The 19,382-nt window shown below is 52.5% G+C and overlaps 2 protein-coding genes across 2 annotated transcripts; both read left to right on the forward strand.

Moving 5' to 3' along the window:
* The first annotated feature begins 3,652 nt into the window (after window positions 1-3,652).
* Window positions 3,653-5,491, forward strand: LOC140686661 (antibacterial peptide PMAP-23-like). The gene is made up of 4 exons (XM_072940867.1): window positions 3,653-3,850; window positions 4,436-4,546; window positions 4,692-4,763; window positions 5,372-5,491. Exons 1-4 carry the CDS (start codon window positions 3,653-3,655, stop codon window positions 5,489-5,491), a joined length of 501 nt encoding a protein of 166 aa, XP_072796968.1.
* Window positions 5,492-12,792: 7,301 nt separating this feature from the next.
* Window positions 12,793-14,660, forward strand: LOC102533003 (protegrin-2-like). The gene is made up of 4 exons (XM_031686611.2): window positions 12,793-12,990; window positions 13,624-13,734; window positions 13,878-13,949; window positions 14,532-14,660. Exons 1-4 carry the CDS (start codon window positions 12,793-12,795, stop codon window positions 14,658-14,660), a joined length of 510 nt encoding a protein of 169 aa, XP_031542471.2.
* Window positions 14,661-19,382: the final 4,722 nt, after the last annotated feature.

Below are 19,382 nucleotides of genomic sequence, written 5' to 3' on the forward strand. Positions count from 1 at the left end.
TCAGCAAATGTTACATGTCAGGCCCATCACAGCTGGTCCATCACTGTCCAACCTGGGAGAGGGTTCACTCATCAGGATGATATGGGCTGTGCTGATGTCATCTGTTTGCAGTTGTCTCCCAGGATTGCTGATCCTGCTTCAAGAGGGTGGGACATGGATGCTGATGGCTCTCAGGTGCCGTATTCCACAGCTTCGCAGCCTCCCGAGGAGAAGCCAGGGGGTTTTGTCCCCTCTGCCCCCATTCTGTGGCTGGTGACTGACTATGAGGGGACATTAGAGCCCAGTCCCTGCCTCAGTCGGTCCTAAAGCAGGGGTGCAATTCTGGTTCCTGGGCTTTTCTAGGTGAGGCTGAAGCTGGGCTCAGAGGGAGCACCTCTCTGCTCAGCTCCTTCCTCTGCCCAATCCTGCTCTCCTCCCCCTCCTGCTGACCACACCCCTCAATGAATCACATGACTCTGAATTCCCAGCTCAGGCCCTGCTTCTAGAGAACCAGCCAAAGATGACGGTGGAGCTGTGTGGAGCCCGGCCAGCTCATGCCAGGTGGTTCAGGTGTGGGGCCTGACGTGGAGCTGAGAGAGAGGAGGGGTGGAGGTGTGCAGGGTAGGGGTGTGGGAGAGGAATTGGGGCGGGGCAGCGCTGGCAGCCAAGGGGCCCTGAGGAGATTACAAAGTGCTCAGAGTAGCACAGGAGGCCAAGAGCCCAGGGCGATGACTCCTAGTGGTTTCCCGGTGTTTGTGCAGATGTGGAGGCCACGGACCTCAGTGGGGGCAGCCTCAGAGATTTGGGGGCACAGAAGCCCCACGCAGTGAGGGCAGGAGAAGCAACAGGTGAGGAAGAGGGGAGGCCATGAGTGGGGACACATAGGGGCTTCTCCTTCCCCCAGACCCCCGCTGTGCCAGAGAGGGACACTGGGCTGTTATCAGGCAAGGTCCTTGTTGATGTGGCCCTTGACCCCCACTTCTGAGGTCTCCAGAGTCATTTTCGGGTCCCCTATATGTGACAGGTCACTTCACTTTGTCATGAATAGGGCAGAGAAAGAGAATTCTGAGGAGTATGGACATCTGAAAGCCATTGCTCCTCTGCCTGTGTGGCCCTAGGCAGAAGAGGAGATCTTTCTGGGCCTCTGTCTATCTGTAATTGGGACCCACGTAGCCTAATTTGAGGGGCTGGTCAATGGCTTAGCTCGAGAAACAAGGTCGAGTACAACATAGCGGCTGAATCTGAGGCGGAGGCTGATAGAGTCTAGGAGACCATAGTTAGTCTGGGTCCATCTCAGGGCACAGACCCGGCTCGTGTGTCAGAGCAGGGACCCAGAGAGACACTTGGAATCCCCATCAGAGCAGCAGGAGGGAAATACATGTCATTCTGTCCTGAGCGAGCAGAACTGGCCCGTCTGCACGAGCCTGTTCCGTCTGGTCCTTACTAGTCAGCAGCTGACACAGTGGGGGGCCTCCAGGCTTGCTCTGCTCCGAATGAGGGATGCCCGTGCCAGTCACATGCCAAGAGTCCTGTTCCCCAGCCCCATGGACTCTCTAGCTTCAGCCTGAGAGTGGGGCTCCCTTGTGTCCCATTCGCACCCCCTGTTCTCCTGTGTGTCACTCTGCCCCTGTGCCTACCCAGCCAGAGCAGCAAAGGATGCTGACAGGGGAGACAGGAGTACACTGGGACTTTCAGGGCCCTGGCACTTCTATCTTCCTGGGCCTCTTCATTCACAAAATACTCTTAAAACTTGCAATATACAACTGCATTCATATAAACATGAATATAATCAAAGCTGCTTTTAATCTTATGTATCCAACAATATGTCAGTGTTTGCATCTGTGATTTTAAACAATTAAAAGTAAAATTTTCTGTGGATCCCTAGATGTCTCAGGGGCTAGGAACGCTGCCTAGTGTGCTGACCGATAAGTGGGTCCTGGCAGGTGACGATTCTGTAGGCGCCCAGACACACCTGCAGACACTAAATGCCTTCTGCTGTCTTTTCCAGGATGACTTCACCTCGTGATTCTCTTTCAGCTCCTTGTTTCAGCTGAATTAGTCCATGAGAAAGAGGAAGCTGACCCTGAGCAGAGGTCACCCTTGACCCAAATCCCTGCCTTCACAGCACCATGGCTACCATCGCAGGTCTCTGCAGAGGGCAGGGGTTAGGGGCTGAATCCTTCCCCTTGTCCCTGTGAAAAGGACAGGTGGTGGGTCATTGAGGGACATGACTCCGTGTCCCCAGTCCGTCATTTTTTGAGTAGGAGGTCCTTGATGGAATGACGTAGCCCATGGGTCTCATTCTCCTCATCAACTGGGCAGTCAGAGAGCTGGTTGATATTCCCCAATATTTGGGGCACTATTTCGGACAGTCGTCCACTTCCAATTCCTTGGTGTCTCATGGATAGGTAGGATGTCTGGGGAGAGAAAAGGGCTGATGTCCATGGAGGATCATGGCTTACTCCCTGAGTTTATCGGGGTAATGGGTACATGAGGGTTCCTCAAGAACCAGATGTGGAGTCAGGGGCTAACCTGCCTGGGCACTAGGGCTGTGCGGTCTTTCCTGAGAAGACCTCTGCTCTGACAGGCTGTTAGGACAAACCAGGGAAGTCAGATGCTGGAGGCAGGGACAGCACACCCCCATCCAGGGAGTTGCAGTCTGAAGTCCTGAAAGGGGACACTCCATGGACCCAGGGAAGGATGAGGAAGGGGAGTTCAGTCTAAAGACTGAAGAAATGCAAAGGTGCAGAGGCAGAAAAGCAGAGCGAAGATTTCAGGGGGACCTGACACCCAGTAACCATGGGTATTGCTAGCTATTTTCTACTGTTATCACCTTCTTTTCCAACTCTGACTTGGGAAAATGATACAGCTTGACGAAGAAGCCACTGGGGCAACACCTGGACTGTGACACCAGGTTGCCCAGAAGCCCCTCTCTCCTTCCTTCTCCAAGGCTGAGTGTGCAACCAGTGCATCTGTAGAGGCTGTCACCTTCTGAGGTGCCACATCCAATTGCCCTGAGTCCCATAGATCAAAGAATGCCAAGAGGTGACTCAGGCTTTTGATCACAGGGCCATTCCATGGGAGACTGAATTAGAATTGGCATCATGGTCTCTAGGCCGCTCTATAATATAGGCTCATTCACTTTCCCAGCTGGGCCCCCTCCTCCTTCCACACCAACCACTCCATCCTGGTGTCTCAACCTGAGCCCTGGAGAGGGAGTACCTTGGGGACAAGTCAGAAGAGACTTCGTGAGGCTGTGGGAGCAGAGATGGGGAGTTGCTGTTTCTCTGGTTGGATGTCAGCCTGATTCTGAAGAGGTCACAGTGAGGAGGCAGAGAGGGTGTAGGACACAGCCTGGTCCCTCTGTCTCCTTGAGGACTCAACCCTCTGGAGCAACCCTGCTCATGAATGTCCCCCATGGGGCCCAGGAGAGGCCGAGATGTTGTCAGGGAGATGGAGAAACCATTTCTTCACCTTGCACAGGAGGCAGACCTCACCCACTGCCCAGCAATCCCCTGAGGCAAGAGCGGGGCCTGAGGCAACTCCAGCTCACACCCTGGCCAGGGACAGGGATGGGGCAGGTGGGGAAGGCTCCTGCATGAGCAATTGCATCAGGCCCAGGCTGAGCATAAAGGAGGGTCCTGTGGGCTGGGACTAGGCAGACTCGGGAACCATGGAGACCCAGAGGGACAGCCTCTCCCTGCGCCGCTGGTCATTGTGGCTACTGCTGCTGGGACTAGCGGTGCCTTGGGCCAGCACTGAGGCCCTGAGCTATAGGGAGGCGGTGCTTCGAGCTGTGGATCGCCTCAATGAGCAGTCCTCAGACCCCAATCTCTACCGCCTCCTGGAGCTGGACCTGCCGCCCAAGGCTGTGAGTCGGGGAGGGGCTGGGGAGGGAGGCGTCTCCCACCAGGCTTGGCCACACTGTCCCTCCCTATGCTCACGCTGTACCTCCTGTCAGGAAGGCACCTCTCCCTGTAAGTGGGATCCCACCTCTCACAGAAATCCTCCCAGAGCTGGGTCCCCTCTTGTAGTGAGAGCCTTCTGCCTGGCATCTCTGCTGTGGGAACAGAGCCCTGACAGCCCGCTCAGGCTCCAGGGCCTCCTGGGGGCTCCAGGGATACGCTGGGGTCACTGGCTCTGGGATGTGACTTCCCTGCTTCCAGTCCCCTCTGCACCCCATTGTCTCCCCACCAGAGAAGGGTTGTGCTCAGCCTGGAGTTTCCAGTGACAAGGTCTTTCCCTGCAGGTGTCCCCTGACTTCCCTCAGCCCCTCCAAGGGGAGCTGTCCCTCAGGAGTCAGGGTCTGAGGTCCCCTCCTGCTCCCTGTGCACCCGGAAGCCCTGGATCAGGCACATGGGACGGGCTGTCAAGGTTTCTTGTCCTGCTGGGGCAGGGAGACAGGTAACACAAAGAAGCATGAGCCTGAGTCAGTCTCCCCACTTTGATCCTTCAGCAGGACGAAGACCTAGATGCCCCAAAGCCTGTGAGCTTCACGGTGAAGGAGACCGTGTGTCCCAGGAGGACACAGCTGCCACCGGAGCAGTGTGCCTTCAAGGAGAATGGGGTGAGGCTGGGGATTAGGGCGCTGGTGGGTGCCTCCCAAGACCTGAACAGGAGGCTTGGGGCGGGTGGTGGTTAGCAGCTCCTGGGGTGAGGTGTGGTGTTTATGGCTCAGGGGTTCCAGTGTGACCTGGAGTCTCTCCTTCCAGGTGGTGAAACAGTGTTTGGGGACAGTCAACCTTTACCAGCTCAGGGACAACTACGATATAACATGTAATGAGGTGAGTGACCCCTTCTGGGCTGCAGGGGCTGCTGGTGGAGGTGGTGTGTGGAACAGCCTTTGGGCCAATTCCCCTCTGTGCCATCCCTGTAGCGGCAGGAAAGCCCTCCTCCCCTGACTCCCCCTCACCCAAGCCCCAGGTCTCCAGCCGGGTTCTCCAATCCCTTAGAGCAGTGGTTCTCTCAGTGGGCTCCCCACTTGGGAACTAGAGAAAAAAAGCTGATTTTCAGGCCTGACCAGAGCTACGGAATCACTGTGTGAGTTGGAGCCCAGTAATTTCTATTTTATGAGCCCTTCTGGGGGATTCTGACTGTGCTGAAGCGTGAGAGGCAGTGACTAGAGACAGGACCTTTCTGCCCCCGCTCCCGTCCAGCTTTTCTGAGATGGGTTTGTGCCCCTGGAAGCCCCCTGTCATCTCTGGACCTTGGTCCTCATCTGTCTGTGGGAGTGATGATTCAACCACGTGCTCCAAGTGAGAAAGCCAAGGAGGTCAAATGGTGCCTCAAGTCTCCTTCGGTGGTCCAAGATGGAAGATTTTCAGGTGGGGAGGGATCTGGTCTTGTCCCTAAGTCAATCCTCACAAGAATCCTGTTTCTTTCTGCTGCACAGCTCCAAAGTGTCGGGTTCTTTGGCCGGATTCATGATTTCTTCCGTGATGGTGTGAACTGGGTTCGAGATAAGGTTGGCAAAGTAATCGGATACATTGGTGATAAAATTCGCCCAGGGTAGAGTCCTAATGATCACCTAACTCTGGCTCAGTTGTTCAAACTCTGGAAAATAAATTCTTATGAATTTCAAATTCACCTGTCTCTTGTCCTACTCTTACGAGAAGTCCTTAACTCCCATTGCCCTCTTCTGTGTGTGTGTGTGTGTGTGTGTGTGTGTGTGTGTGTGTGTGTGTGCGCGCGTGTGTGGTCACTTCTGTGAACACAGAGATGGGTGAGGCAGCTGTTTTCTCCAGGAGGGCAGGCGGAGGTAGCGGGGCCGGGAGGGACAGGACAGGGCTCCATTCCCAGGAACACCCATGCCCTTCACACTCCCCCGCCCTCCTCCTCCTCCACCCAGTAGGGGCTTAAGGGGACCTAGTGTGTGTGCAGTGCTGCTGGGGATGCTATTCCTGTTGGTATGGAGGTGACAGTCCTGGAGGACCAGGCCTCTTGTTAATCACTCAGGGAGACACATCTCAGTCTTCTGCTGGCGGGCTCTAGGGTCAGCCTGCAGGTACAGTGCCCAGATTGCTCCACTTCCCTCACAATCTGAACTCTGCAAGAGCCCCACCCCCACCCCGCTGCTGCCTTTGCTCTGGGCATTGAGACACATCAGTCTTTCTTCTGCGGGGTCTCAGATTGCAGGTATGGGCTTGTGTTCACTGATCCAATGGTACCACAATTGGCAGCATTAGAAGCAAGCCTCCTGCTCATCGGGATAAATGGCTCTGTCTGACTGACAGACACACACAGTGACACACAGGCCACATGTGTGTTTGCCTGGGGGTTTCAGACACTGTCCCTATCCTGCCCACTCTGAACTCTGTAGCTGACCTTTGCTGGGGGGCTGTCTGGAATCACGGGGGAGGCGGCAGTCCCGGGAGCAGCCTCAACCAATCATTGCTGGGACTTTTCCCTCATTGGTGGAAAAGTATCTTCTGTTCCTCACTCCTTGGGGGGCCCACTCCCAGATGTGTCCCCTCTTCCTGAGGTCGCCAGCTGGAAGGAGCTCCTGTCCCCACTTCAATGACCTGTCCATTGACTTGTCTTCTTCTGACTTCGGGTCCTTCTCTGTCTCAGGTCTCTACTCTGCTGCTGGTGCTTTGAAGGATTTGCCTCCCAGAGCACCTGCTTCCTGTTGAGTGGTGGCCTGAGCTCTAATTCGGGGCCACCCTGCACCAACACACAGAGCCCCGTGTGTCAGAGGGACAGCGGGCGGGACCGCGCAGAGCACGTGCCCTGTAATCTGTCAGGCTCGTCTGTTCTTGGGGAGCAGGTGGGGCTGATTTCAGGCAGGTTAGAGGAACCCATGCTTCTCACTCTACGTCACCCCAGGTTGGCGGAGGTTCTACAGAGGAAACTAAGGGAATTCCTTCTTTCTGCCGCAGGATACTTCATTGCGACAGGCAGAAGAGAGACCGGGGGAGGACCTGAGCCACGTCACTGAGCCCCCCAGCCCCAGACAGGAGCCTGCAGGTGCTGTGGGGGCTGGGCGCCCTGTTGGGAATGGGTGCTGGGGCTCAGGCTTCCGAGGACAGACCCTAGGAGAGGCCTGGGATTGGCAGTGTGGGGACCGCCTGAGAGGGCTGGAGTGCGGTAAGGGCTGAAACTGGGAGTGTGTGCGAAGGAATCGGTCTGTCATAACCCCCGTTATTAGTTTGCTGCGGAGGGAGGAGCGGAACTCCTCACTCTGCCTGGCCCGCTGGCCCCTGGGGGCTGTGGGAGGGCCGAGTGGCGGGGCAGAGGCAGGGCCCAGGCCTGAGCCCATTCTCAGAATGAGCTAAGTTCAAGGTTGTTGTGTGGGTTTGGCCGCTGCAGCTGTTCAGCCTCCAAGACATCCGTTTACACCTGTGAATGAACAAGGTCCCTGTGCTCAGTGGGCAGAGTTGTGGGCTGTGATGCTTGCCCCGGAAGACATCCCCCAATATTTATCTTGTTCACTCTGTCTGTGCCTCCCTAGTGGTTCTAACTGGGGCCACAGGTGGACATTCGCCCTCACTGGCCCTGAAATAGGCAAATGAACGGTGACTGTCCCTGCTGAGCAAGGCATCCCTTGCTTGGAGGTCACGTCCACTCGGGAGAGATTTTCTATGGAGAGGAGGGGAGATGCCCTCCTCTCTCCAGCCCCATCTCACTGAGTTTGGAAACTGCTCTCAGAGCAGCTCTGGGACCCTTCCCATGGCCAAGGCAAAACCTGTTTCTGGGGTTGTCATAGTGACAACACCGTGAAGAGCACCTGGGCCCATGGAGTCCTACACCCATCGTGCCTCCTCCTCCCTCCTCACCCACTTCTTTTTACTTGTAGGCGTTGTTAAGGGACATATTCTCCTTATAAAATATTCACGCAATCCTAGTACAAATAAACTCCTTTTGATAACTTGCTTTCCTGCCTCACTCATCACAATCTCCACATTAGAAACAACCTCCATTCATCAATCGTGTGAGTGTCTGTTCTGATGTTTTTTCTACACATATATATACATAGAGGCACATAAAGATACCGTGTCTTGTTTTATGGTGACTGATGTTTACATAAATGGAATCAGTTAGTACATTTATTTTGCAACTTGCCTTTTCCCCTTAAAGATACATCTGGCAACTTTCTAGTTTTAAAACCTTCAATTGAAATATTACAACTACATAAGAAAAACACACCATTTATAAATGGACAGCTTGCTGAGTGCTTGCTATGTGAACGCCAAAGTGTAATCAGCATCCGGAAGTCTCCTCCCCCTTCTACCCTTAACCATGACCCTGACTTTAAACTCCACAGATCAGTGATGCCAGATTTTGAAATGTGTAGAAAATAGAACCATACCGTATATACGCTTTTCAGGTAATTTCTTCATGCAACATGTTTGTGAGAATCCTCCGTGTTACTGTGTGTAATTATATTTGTTCATATTTTGTTGCTAAGTTGTAGTCCGCTGTATAAATATACCAGAATACGCTTATTCTTTTACTTATGAAGGATATTTGGGTAGTTGCCAGCTCATTTTTTGAAACGGCTGCACTGTAGTCCGCATGGTGGACATAGCATTCACACCAATACGTGTCTCAAGGGTTTCTAGTGCCCCGACTCGGCCCAACAAAGATACAAGGGAGCATCATGGTTTCTTCCTCCCCATGCACGTGAGTGAGGCTCCTGACAAGTGGGACTTCGGGGGGACGCCGACAATGGCCTGTGCTGTGGCAGGCTTCTCCATGTGAGCATGTCCTGGGGGTGGCTATGGAGTGGATGGCTGCTGTCCCTCTTTCCCCCAGGAGTCTGGAAGGCTCTATGGAGACTGGGACTCTGATCCTCATGTCCAAGTGCGTATGGGAGGAGTTTCCCTATGGAGGAGAAGAGGGCCTTCCATGCATGTGTAAGAAATCTCCCATTTTACAAACCAGGAGATAGAGGTGCAGTTGGTGAAAGTCTGGTTTAAGGCCACGTATGTGCTCCCCAGGGTAGGCAGAAGGCGGGACCAGAGGACAGGCCGCTCAGCCCTGACCCTGGCTCCTTCTCTTGTACCATTTTGAAGTCCAGGGCTTGGGGCTGGGATAAGGAAGTGTCTAAACACAGGTGAGACTGTGCTTTTTCCAGTTGGGGGTTTTAACTGCAGGATGGGATGTCTGCCTCAACCAGACTGGGATGGGAAATAGAGGGGGATGGGGAAGGAGGGAACCCAGGTAGGGTACCAGGTGGTGGAAACACACTCTTACCAGCTCCAGCAGGACCGTCTGCTCCCACCTCTCGGCTGCGGTGTCCTCTGTTGGGTTGGGGGGAACGTTAGGAGAGAACCCAAGGCCTAGCCTGACCATCTCGAGGCAAAGCTACTGTGACCTTGGAGACCCTCCCAGTCCAGACCCGGCTCCTTAGACCCCCTTCCCTCTCACCCTGCTCCTCTCGCTGTCTAAGCAAGAACTCAGCCAGGGAATGCAGGAAATGGAGGCAGTGCCCAGATGGGCCTGTCTGCAGCTCACCCTCCTGCTCCCCGTGTGGGCTTCTCAGCTGTGTCTGAGACAATGAGAGCTGGGCTCACACTCATTGCTGCTGAGAGTTCCCACGAGGGCAGAGTTTTCCCAAAGAAGTCACAGCTGATAAGAGGCCAACCAATGATCAGACACATGTCTGCTGGACTCCAGAGTCTAAGGACCCACTGAGCCCTCGGGGGTCGCTTTCTGCCCTGTTGATAATAAGAGATGCTGTTTCTGGACCATCAATCCTGGTCTCTCTGGTCTCAACTTCTTTCCTTGGGTTGACTCCTTTATCAGACCTCATCCTTGATCAGCCACCTGTCCCCATGGAAGGATGGGGAAGGGGACCTCAGTCCTAAGGGTTAGGAAACACAAAGGTGCAGAGGCAGGAGAGCACAGGGAGGATTTCAGGGGGACCTGATACCTGGTCACCGTGGGTATTGCTAGTTATTTTCTCCTGTAATCACCTCCTTTTCCAGCTCTGACTTGGGAAAATGATAGAGCTTGACCGAGAGGCCGCTGGGGCAACACCTGGACTGTGTTACCAGGTTGCACGGAAGCCCCTCTCTCCTTCCTTCTCCATGGCTGAGACTGCAACCAGGACCATCTGTCCAGGCTATCGCCTTCTGACTTGCCCCAGCCAAACACCGAGAATCCCACAGGTCACCTGAGGCCAATTGCTACCCCAGTCATTCCATGGGAGACTTGGACTAGAACTTGTGTCATGGTCTCTGGGCCACGGTAACACATTGGCTCATTCATTCTCCCAGCTGAGCTCCCTTGTCCTCCCACACTGGCCACCTCAGAGCCCTGGAGAAGGAGTCACTGGGGACAAGTCAGAACAGACTTCCTGAGTTGCTGTTTCTCTGGTTGAAGGTCAGACAAGGCTTCACATGGTGGAAGGTCACAGCAAGCAGAGGGATCAGGTGCAGAGTCGGGAGGAAGGGAAAGCGCCTGAGACAGGCCTGAGAGGTCGGGGTGGACGTGGCAGCCTGACCTGAGCATGCAGGGCTGCGAGTGAGGACCGTGGGAAGCATCAAGATTCAGACCCTGATGCCGGGAGGAGGTGTGTGAGCTGCTGAAGGCAGGGGGTAAAATGGCCAAATCAGCAATTTGATGGAGCCCACAGACGCAATGTGGAAGTAGAATTGATTTCTAGAAGAGCCTGGAACCAGAGGCGGTGGAGTCTGGAGGTTGTCACTACACTTCAGAGGAGAGGGGGTGGTGGTAGGACAGGGCAGGGGTGACGGGGGGACAGGGAGGGTCCTCAGAGGAAGAAGGAGCCAGTGGGGGCTCCCAGGCTGCCATCTCAGGGCTCCCGTGGGGGCTCCCAGCCGACAGCCCCAGACAGCCCTGTGCGGACAGCCAGGGGTGTTCACAGGAGTCGTGACTCAGAGACACAGACCAGTGATGTGTGTCCCTGGTAACTGGTATCTGAGGAAGGGATGTGCCCAGGAATGTGTGAGGACTGGGAGGAGAAGCCATCTGGGTGCACCCGTGCAAGCCCTGTGTATTACAAAGAGGGTCCTGGGAGGAGACGGAGAAGGAGGAAATAAGGTGGCAGGAGGGGACTCAGGAGAGCGACATTAGCAGAGAATGGGGCAGGAGGCGGTTGCGGGAGGACAGAGGGAAGCCCAGAGCCTGTGTAAATAAAGACAACGCGTGAGCATGGGTTTTGGATCCAGTGACGGCTGGCCAGCTTATAGGGCCTTGAGTGTGAGAGAAAACACGTTGGGGTCATGATGCGGGTGATCCGATCTCAGGCTTGGTTGTGGGGAATCTCGGGCTTGGTTTTGGGAGGCAGGACAGCAGGACAAGATAGTGGGGTCTGGGGACACGACATTTTTTTCATTTTTTTATTGAAGTATTGTTGCGTTACAGCGTTGTGTTAGTTTCTGGCATACAGCATAGTGATTCAGTTATACATGTATGTATTTCTTTTCATATTCTTCTTCAGTATAGGTTTTTACAGGATAGTTAATATAGTTCTCTGTGCTATACAGTAGGACCTTGTGTGTCTATTTGACATACAGTAGCATCTGCTAATCCTGAACTCCCAGTTTATCCCTCCCCACCCCTTTCCCACTCCTGGTAGCCATAAGTTTGTTTTCTATGTCTGTGAGTGTGTTTCTGTTTTGTAAATAAGTTCATTTGTGTCATTTAAAAAGTCCACATATAAGTGATATCATGTAGTTTTTGTCTTTCTATTCCTGGCTTATTCACTTAGTATGATAATGTCTGGGTCCATCCACGTTGCTGCAAAAAGCATTATTTTACTCTTTCTTATGGCTGAGTAGTATTCCACTGTATATAAATACGACAGCCTCTTTATCCAGTCGATGCACATTTAGGCTGTTTCCATGTCGTGGCTATTGTAAACAGTGCTGCTATGAACATTGGGGTGCAGGTATCTTTTCGAATTAGAGTTTCCTCTGGATATAGGCCCAGGGTTGCTGGATTATATAGTAAGTCTATTTTTACTTTTTAAAGGTCTCCACTGTTTTCAACCACGGTTTCACAAAATTACACTCCCATCAACAATGTAGGAGGGTTCCCTTTTCCCTAGACCCTCTCCAGCATTTTAATACTGGCCTTTCGGACCAGTAGGAGTTGAAACCTTGCTTTAGCTTTGATTTGCATTTATCTGATAATTAGCCATATTGAGAATCTTTGCATGTGACTATTGGCCATCTGTATGTCTTCACTGGGGAAATATTTGTTTAAGTCTTCAGGACAAGACAGTTTTAGGTTGAGAAAGGCAGTGGAGAAGAATCCAGGAGAGGTGACAGATGGAGCCAGCCCCTCACTGGCTGAGGGCTGAGTCTAGAGAGCAGGATGGAGGGTTACTGACTGTCTGCCCAGGTGCTGGCTGACTGCATGAGTCTTTGGTTGGAGGTGGTGCTGTCATCCATTCATCGAACTTTAACTAGATGCCTACTGGGTGCCAGGCGGTGTGTAGAGCTGGAGGTTGTGTGGTGAATACACTCCTTCAGCTTGATTCTCAGGAGGTCATAGTGAGGAGGCCGAGAGGGTGTAGGACACAGCCTGGTCCCTCCGTCTGCTGGACGACTCAACCCTCTGGAGCAACCCTGCTCATGAAAGTCCCCCATGGGGCCCAGGAGAGGCCGAGATGTTGTCAGGGAGATGCAGAAACCATTTCTTCACCTTGCACAGGAGGCAGACCTCACCCACTGCCAGCAATCCCCTGAGGCAAGAGCGGGGCCTGAGGCAACTCCAGCTCACACCCTGGCCGGGGGCAGGGATGCGGCAGGTGGGGAAGGCTCCTGCTTGAGCAATTGCATCAGGCCCAGGCTGAGCATAAAGGAGGGTCCTGTGGGCTGGGACGAGGCAGACTCGGGGACCATGGAGACCCAGAGGGACAGCCTCTCCCTGCGCCGCTGGTCACTGTGGCTACTGCTGCTGGGACTAGCGGTGCCTTGGGCCAGCGCCCAGGCCCTGAGCTATAGGGAGGCGGTGCTTCGAGCTGTGGATCGCCTCAATGAGCAGTCCTCAGACCCCAATCTCTACCGCCTCCTGGAGCTGGACCTGCCGCCCAAGGCTGTGAGTCGGGGAGGGTCTGGGGAGGGAGGCGTCTCCCGCCAGGCTTGGCCACACTGTCCCTCCCTTTGCTCGCGCTGTACCTCCTGTCAGGAAGGCACCTCTCCCTCTAAGTGGGATCCCACCTCTCACAGAAATCCTCCCAGAGCTGGGTCCCCTCCCGTTGTGAGAGCCTTCTGCCTGGCATCTCTGCTGTGGGAACAGAGCCCTGACAGCCCGCTCAGGCTCCAGGGACTCCTGGGAGCTCCAGGGATACACTGGGCTCACTGGCTCTGGGATGTGACTTCCCTCCTTCCAGTCCCCTGTGCACCCCAGTGTCTCCCCACCAGGGAAGGGCTGTGCTCAGCCTAGGGGTTCCAGTGACAAGGTCTTTCCCTGCAGGTGTCCCCTGACTTCCCTCAGCCCCTCCAAGAAGGAGGTGCCCCTCAGGAGATGGGGTCTGATGTCCCCTCCTTCTCCCTGTGTACCTGGGAGCCCAGGTCCAGGCTGTGTCCTCTTCCCCTCTGCTCCCAGCCCCCAGCCCAGGGCCAGGCACATGGGACGGTCTTTCAAGAGGGCTGTTCTGCTGTGGGGAAGGGAGACAGGTCACCCAAGGAAGCATGAGCCTGAGCCAGTCTCCCCACTTTGATCCTTCAGCAGGACGAGGACCTAGATGCCCCAAAGCCTGTGAGCTTCACGGTGAAGGAGACCGTGTGTCCCAGGAGGACACAGCTGCCACCGGAGCAGTGTGACTTCAAGGAGAAAGGGGTGAGGCTGGGAGCTGTGAACGCTGGCGGATGCGTCCCAAGGACCCGAACAAGAGGCTCCGGAGGGTGGTTAGCAGCCCCTGGGGTGAGGCTGTGTGTTTATGGCTCAGGGATTCCAGTCTGAACTAGAGGTTTCCCTTCCAGGTGGTGAAACTGTGTTTGGGGACAGTCACTCTGGACCAGGTCAAGGACCAAATAGACATCAGTTGTAATAAGGTGAGTGGCCCTTCTTGTTTTGAGCTGCTCCGGGGAGAGGCGTGGAACATCATTTGGACCAGTTTTGTTCTTTTTCATTCAGGGCTTCCCACCCTGGCTCCCCCATCACCTGAGCCCAAGTCCCCAGCCTGGGCTCTGCAATCCCTTAGAGCAGTGGTTTGTTCTCTAAGTGGCATTCTCACCTGGGAACTAGATGGAAAGGCAGGTTCTTAGTCCACATTCAGACCTACTGAGACAAAGTTGGGGTGGGTCCCAGAAATTTGTATTTTAAGAAGCCCTCCTGGGGATTCTGACTGTGCTGAAGTTTGAGAGGCACTGACTACAGTAATGGGATTTCTGCCTCTGCTTCTGTCCAGCTGTGGTGGCCAGTGATCCGGGGAGGCCTTGGCATCTCTGTGTCCTGGTTTTCTCATCTGTCTATGGGAGTAGGGATTCAACCACATGCTCCAAACTTATAGCCACAGGGTGAATGGGACCCAAGCCTCCAGGAGTGGCTCAGGAGTAGGATGTGTAGAAAGGGACCTGATTCATTTTGATTCAGGATCAGTACTGACAAGAAGCCTGTTTCTTCCTGGTTCACAGCTCCAGAGTGTAAGGCGATTTTTTCCACGACCATTTCCACCTGGACCCTTCCCATTTCCCCCTTTCCCACCAATCCCCCCTATACCACCATTTCCATTTCCTGGGCCGATTATTAGAGGACGACGGTGAAGGATTGGCTGATACCTTGCCCATCAGAGGATTCTGTTGAATTGTGAGCCCAGGGAAGTCCTAAGGGTCTTCTTTATTCTGGCTCAGTGTTTCAGATTCTGAAATAAATTGTTCTGAAAACAACTTCCTCCAGGTATCTCCCACTTACTGTGACCAGGTCCTAAACTCTGGGAGCCGAGTGTGTGTGTGGGTGTGTGCAAGCGTGTGTTTGCGTGTGTGTGTATCAGTGAATGTGGTCATTTCCGTGCGCACAGAGATGGGTGAGGCAGCTGTTCCTTCCAGGAGGGCGGGGGGAGGCAGTGGGGCCGGGAGGGACAGGACACGGCTCCATTCCCAGGCCCCATCATGCCCTTCACACTCCCCCACCCTGCTCCTCCTACACCCAGTAGGGGCTTAAGGAGCCCTTGTCTGTGTGCAGGCCTGCTGGGAATGCTGTTCCTGCTGCTATGGAGGTGACAGTCCAGGAGGACCAGGCCTCTTGTTAATCACTCAGGGAGACGCAGTTCAGTCTCCTGCTGGCGGGCTCCAGGGTCAGCATGCAGGTAAAGTGTCCAGATTGTTCCACTTCCCTCACAATCTGAACTCTGCAAGAGGCCACCCTTCCTGGCTTTTGCTCTGTGCATTGAGACAATTCAGTCTTTCTTTTGCAGGGTCTCAGATTGCAGGTGTGGGCTTGTGTTCATGGATCCAATGGTACCACAATTGGCACCATTAGAAGCAAGCCTCCTGCTCATCGGGGTGAAGGGCTCTGCCTGAGTGAGAGACACACACAGTGACACACAGGCCACATGTGTGTTTGCCTGGGACTTTCAGACACTGTCCCTGTCCTGCCCACTCCCCACTCTGTAGCTGACCTTTGCTGGGGGGCAGACTGCAATCACGGGGGAGGCGGCAGTCCCGGGAGCAGCCTCAACCAACCATTGCTGGGACTTTTCCCTCATTAGTGCAAAAGTCTCTTCTGTTCCTCACTCCTTGGGGGGCCCACTCCCAGATGTGGCCACCCTCCCTGAGGTCCCCAGCTGGGTGGAACCCCTGTCCCCACTTCAATGACCTGTCCATTGACTTGTCCTCTTCTGACTTCGAGTCCTCCCCTGTCTCAGTTCTCTACTCTGCTGCTGGTGCTTCGAAGGAATCGCCTCCCAGAGCACCTGCTTCCTCTTGAGTGCTGGCCTGAGCTCTGCTTCGGGGCCAACCTGCAACAACACACAGAGCCCCGTGTGTCAGAGGGACAGCGGGCGGGACCGCGCAGAGCACGTGCTCTGTAATCTGTCAGGCTCATCTGTTCTTGGGGAGCAGGTGGGGCTGATTTCAGGCAGGTTAGAGGAACCCATGCTTCTCACTCTACGTCACCCCAGGTTGAGGCAGGAAACCTCACAGAGGAAACCCAGGGACTGTGTCGTGTGTCTCCCACAGCATACAAGTCTGCAAGAGCTACTTGTTAAAATTTCAGGATTTTCTGAGCTGGTCACTGAATTCTTAGTTGCTTGGTTTTTGCCTTGGTGGAAGAATTTACAACATGGAAATCAGCAGGTACTCCACGTCAGGCTCATCACAGCTGGTCCATCACTGTCCAACCTGAGAGAGGGCTCACTCATCAGGGTGATATGGGCTGTGCTGATCTCATCTGTTTCCATTTCCTCCCCAGGTTGCCTATCCTCCTTTCATGGCAACCCTTCGTATCCTCAGCCCTGCTTTGTGCTTTCATAATTTACTTGGGTGTTAGTCAGAATTCCCTTGCCATGGACCAGGTCTTCTATGTGCATACATGGTGTGTTATAGTCTAAAGGAATGGACATTTACATTGTTTCCGTCTCAAGCTGTGATCAGGGAGCTGTAATTTTTCCTGGCTGGGATGTCTGGAGACCTTGTCAGATCCTTCTAAAGTGACTGACTGTGACAGTATATTTTGTTCTACTACTAGACATCTTACCCCTCAGTGAACAAGTATTAGACCCTTTCATGAATGGCACTGAGCAAGAGCCATGGTACTCTGGGTTGTCAATTCTCCTTGACAGTAAACCTCTGGATGGTGAGTTCTACTGGGGAGTGATGCCCACAGTGTGATGGATGTGTAATAGGGGGGACCTGAGCCCAGTACGGGGGAACGGAGGGTGTTTTGATGTGAAAATTGCTTAGGCCAAGCACAGCAGCTGGCATGGTAAAAGTGGGGAATGACACTCTGCTCAGTGCTTTACATGGGCATGTGTGGGGTAGGGTCATGGTGGGAGTGGAGAGATGGACAGACCGAGGTCCTGAAGTCCAATAGGGAGCCAATGATGGAGTGATGATTTTAGTACTGAGAGAGCCTACCCTTGTCCATCTAAGCCATCACCTTGGCTTCAGTGTGTGTGTGTGTGTGTGTGTGTGTGTGTGTATTCAGGTGGAGTGAATTTTGAGGGACTTCAGCAAGGACCCTTACCCCCAGGGCAGTGGCCAAAGGGAGGAGACAATGGAAGTAAGGTTGTCCCAGAGGCTGACAGTGTCGGGCTGACTGGGATGCAGTCAGTGCAGAGAGGATGAGGCAGGTTGATTCTCTGACAGGTGGACAATGAGGGGCTTCCTAAGAGTGGGTTCAGGGGCTGCTCAGCATCCTAGTGTAGGTATGAGATGAGCATGGGGGGAGGTGACAGTTCAGTTTTGACCCCATTGGTTCTGAATGCCCAGGGGGATGCTGGTCCCTGGGCAGGGTAGGTGCTGTGAGAGCCCTGCCCAGATCCTACTCACTGGGCGGTGCCCCGTCCCCCAGCTGTTTGCAGTGTGGGACATGGATGCTGATGGCCCCCAGGTGCCCCCTTCACAACCTCCTTCCCAGCCTTTCCAGGAGATGCCTGCGGGGTTATGTCCCCGCTGTTCTCAGCCTGTGAATGCTGACTAACAGATGAAGAGGTAAAGAGTGGCATTGCCCTAGTCTTCCTGCTGGCTTTTGAGGTGGAGCATATGCAATTGCCAACTTAACTGATTTGGTTCTAGATGAGTAGCCTGCTCGTTGCTATTCCGAATGGGTCTGATCATTCTACAGGGATTCATAGTCATGGTCACACTCATCTGATGTTGCCTAAAACATTTAGGACAGTTGTGATCCAAACCTCTATCAACACAATTAATTAAAGTCTGATGGGGTGGCTATGTTTGTAGTAAGAATCCTTAGTTGGATATATGTAAGTAGGGGTGTAGACCTGTAGGGCAATGGCTCTACCCTCGTGACCTTGCATATAGGCATATAGCCCTGCAAGCAAGGCTTGAACTGCAGCTAATCAGAGTCTTGTGATCTCGGAACCTGAAAGCTTGGGAGGCTTGTGAGAAGTAATTGCTCTAATGCCATCTCCCATTCATCTCGGATCTCTTAGGAGAATTTTGATGATGTATAGGGCTTTCTGCCCTGGCCTCCTCAGGGTACAGTTGTGAAGTATAAAACTGTTCAATTGAAGTGTAGAACTGGCTCCTCAGCAAAAGTGTGTCCCCTATTATTTGTGATGAATCATCTGGTCCCTTTTATTCTGGTGTCACATTGTATAAGGGCCTTGGGGATTGGCACCTTTCACTACTTTTCTTTTTTCTGTCTACATAACTAATAAACTGGCAGAATCAAACAATGATTCATTGTTATTTAATCTGTGAAATCTATCAGAACTCTCCTCTGGTCTTGCGCTTGACAGATATCCCAACAGATTAGATACAGAAGCAGATAGGGAATTCAGCTTCTCCCATTAAAGAGATTTGCAAATTTGTAAAACATTAAATAAATTTGCAAACATGTAAAACAATGCTTCTTTTGTCACTAGTTTTTTAAAGGAAACACAAATATTTTCATTAAGTATATCATGTTTATAAGTAATCTGTTGTTTTTTAAACGAATTAATATATCAATATCTAAAATTTCTTCATTGAAATATCTAGTACAGTAAATAGAAATCAATTTAGTTCACGTTAAAAAAAGCTCTTTGGGGTTGTCAATAATTTTAAGTGAAATTAAGCCTCTGTGTTACCCTAGTCGCAAAAATTAACTTGAAATGAATTAAAGAATTAAATGTAAGCCGAAGAACCATAAAACTCCTAGAAGAATACATAGGGGAAAAAAGCTCCTTGACATGCGTTTCAGCAATGATATTTTGGATATGACACCTAAATCACAGGCAACAAAATAAAAAAATAAACATGTGGGACTACATCAGACTAAAATGCTTCTGCAGTGCAAAAGTAACAATCAACAAAATGAAAAGACAATCTATGGAATAGGAAAAATATTTGCCTAGTATAGAGCTGATAAAAGGTTAATATCCAAAATATATAAAAAATTCATACCACTCAATAACAAACACTCCCCCCCTCAATAATCCAATTTAAAAAAATGGACATAGGACCTCAATAGACATTCTTTCCTAAGAAGATGTATGAATGGCCAACAGGTACATGGAAAGGTGCTCAACATCTCTAAATATAAGAGAAGTGCAAATCAAAAGTACAGTCTGATATCACCCCATGTCTGTTAGCATGGCTATCCTCAAAAGGACAAGAGATACCAAAAGCTGGCAAGGATGTGGAGAAAAGGGATCCTTTGTGCACTGTTGGTGAAATTGTAAATTGGCACAGTCACTATGGAAAACAATATGGAGGATTCTCAAAAAATTAAAAATAGAACTACCATACCATGGATCCAGTAATTCCACTTCTGGGAATATATACAAAAGAAAAATAAAGATTATATAGAAGAGATATCTGTAC

The sequence above is a fragment of the Vicugna pacos genome, chromosome 17, assembly GCF_048564905.1.
Source record: "Vicugna pacos chromosome 17, VicPac4, whole genome shotgun sequence".
Classification (NCBI taxonomy): domain Eukaryota; kingdom Metazoa; phylum Chordata; class Mammalia; order Artiodactyla; family Camelidae; genus Vicugna; species Vicugna pacos.